At 36.5% G+C, this 1404-nt stretch overlaps 1 protein-coding gene across 1 annotated transcript; it reads left to right on the top strand.

The window, feature by feature from the left end:
* Positions 1 to 369: 369 nt before the first annotated feature.
* On the top strand, positions 370 to 1140 carry LOC120204363 (FCS-Like Zinc finger 2-like). Its single transcript, XM_039204458.1, has 2 exons — positions 370 to 671; positions 771 to 1140. The coding sequence occupies exons 1-2, from the start codon at positions 403 to 405 to the stop codon at positions 937 to 939; spliced, it is 438 nt and encodes a 145-aa protein (XP_039060389.1). The 5' UTR covers positions 370 to 402; the 3' UTR covers positions 940 to 1140.
* Positions 1141 to 1404: the final 264 nt, after the last annotated feature.

Raw genomic sequence — 1404 nt, 5'->3', positions numbered from 1 at the left:
AATTGCCATTTCATTTCATTTTCACCGATTATTATTATTATTATTTTCAGAATTTGACAAAACGCATTTCAGGCTTGCATGATAGTAAAATAGATTTTCTTTATGCAAAATGTATATATTTTATGAAAAGTAAGTGAAATTGGTTTTCACTAGAAAAATGACATGGCTCTTAGGTAGTTTTGAGTAAAAGTCAGTGGCAGATCCGTCAAAGCGACCACAAGCATTAACCGGGAATGATTTCGAGCTTATTATATTAAGCAAATGTATCCGTTTGGACGGATATCCCTGAAGCCTGCCGTTGCTTGCAATCTTGTTCTCAACAAAGAACAAAACTTCAACTCATAAAATCTCTCTCTCTCTCTCTTCCTTCAAAGATTGCACCTTTTCTATAAACAGAACCAAATGGAATTCTCTGGACCTTCAAGGAAGCCTTGTTTCATTGAAGAAGACGATGGCTTGGCTTCCCTTGCAGCTTTGGAGCCAAATGGGTTTTTTTCAACACCCTTTTGTTTCTCCAGGAGGAGCAGTTTAAGGAACCTCTCTTCTTCTTGTTTAGTTTCTTCTCCAAGGTTTTTTGATGACAGATTTGAAGATCGTCAGCCCCATTTCTTGGATGCTTGTTTCCTTTGTAAGAAATCTCTCAGGGGTAACAATGACCTCTTCATGTACAGGTCAGTCCTTTTATTCCATCTTCATATTTTTTTTAAGTCACAATGTTTCTTAGATTGAAAGATCAGAACTTTAGAGAGATCCAATGAATTGTGTTGCAGAGGGGACACGCCTTTCTGTAGTGAAGAGTGCAGACAAGAACAAATCGACATGGATGAAGCCATAGAAAATAATAGGAACCTATGTTCATCAATGAGAGCTTTGAGAAAGAAAGATCAAAGGAAGTCTGAAGATTACCCCTTCCGAACAGGCACTGTTGCAGCTGCCTGAAGGAAATAAAACAACATATATACCTGAATAAATGGTGATCCATGAAGAACAGAAGGCTATCTTGAGGGGTTCTTCTGGGTTCTTTTTTATCCCCCTTTTCTCCTTCAAGAAAACAATATATACTAAGACTTTAACTTTGAATGTTGTCCTAACTTGCGGGTCTGTATGAGAAACATGTTTTTTTTTTCTTGACAAATACTGATGCATAAATGAAAAGAATGGTGTGAAGAGAAACGGTGAGAAGAGTGGTTTTTTTAGGCTCTTCTTGGGTATATTTCTGTACTAATTTGTATGGTAATGTAAATGGAACATAGTAAAGATGTTACCCTTGTGTTGCTTAACATGCTCATTAAAAGAGTGAAAGGAAGACAAAGTGCTTTTGTTTGTATTTTTCTGGTGCAATGCTTTTGCTTCTGAGTTGAGCAACCTTTTGACTATTTTGTTTAAAGAAGGAAATTGCATTAG

The sequence above is a fragment of the Hibiscus syriacus genome, unplaced genomic scaffold, assembly GCF_006381635.1.
Source record: "Hibiscus syriacus cultivar Baekdansim isolate YM2019G1 unplaced genomic scaffold, ASM638163v2 tig00010865_pilon, whole genome shotgun sequence".
NCBI lineage: Eukaryota > Viridiplantae > Streptophyta > Magnoliopsida > Malvales > Malvaceae > Hibiscus > Hibiscus syriacus.
Note: the sequence above shows the minus strand (reverse complement) of the source record. Positions and strands in the feature narration are given on the sequence as shown.

Excerpts from the sequence above, each read along its gene's own strand:
- LOC120204363 (XM_039204458.1), top strand. The coding sequence starts at position 403 with ATGGAATTCTCTGGACCTTCAAGGAAGCCTTGTTTCATTGAAGAAGAC. Across the intron at positions 672-770 it reads AATGACCTCTTCATGTACAG|AGGGGACACGCCTTTCTGTA; the intron begins GTCAGTCCTTTT and ends ATTGTGTTGCAG.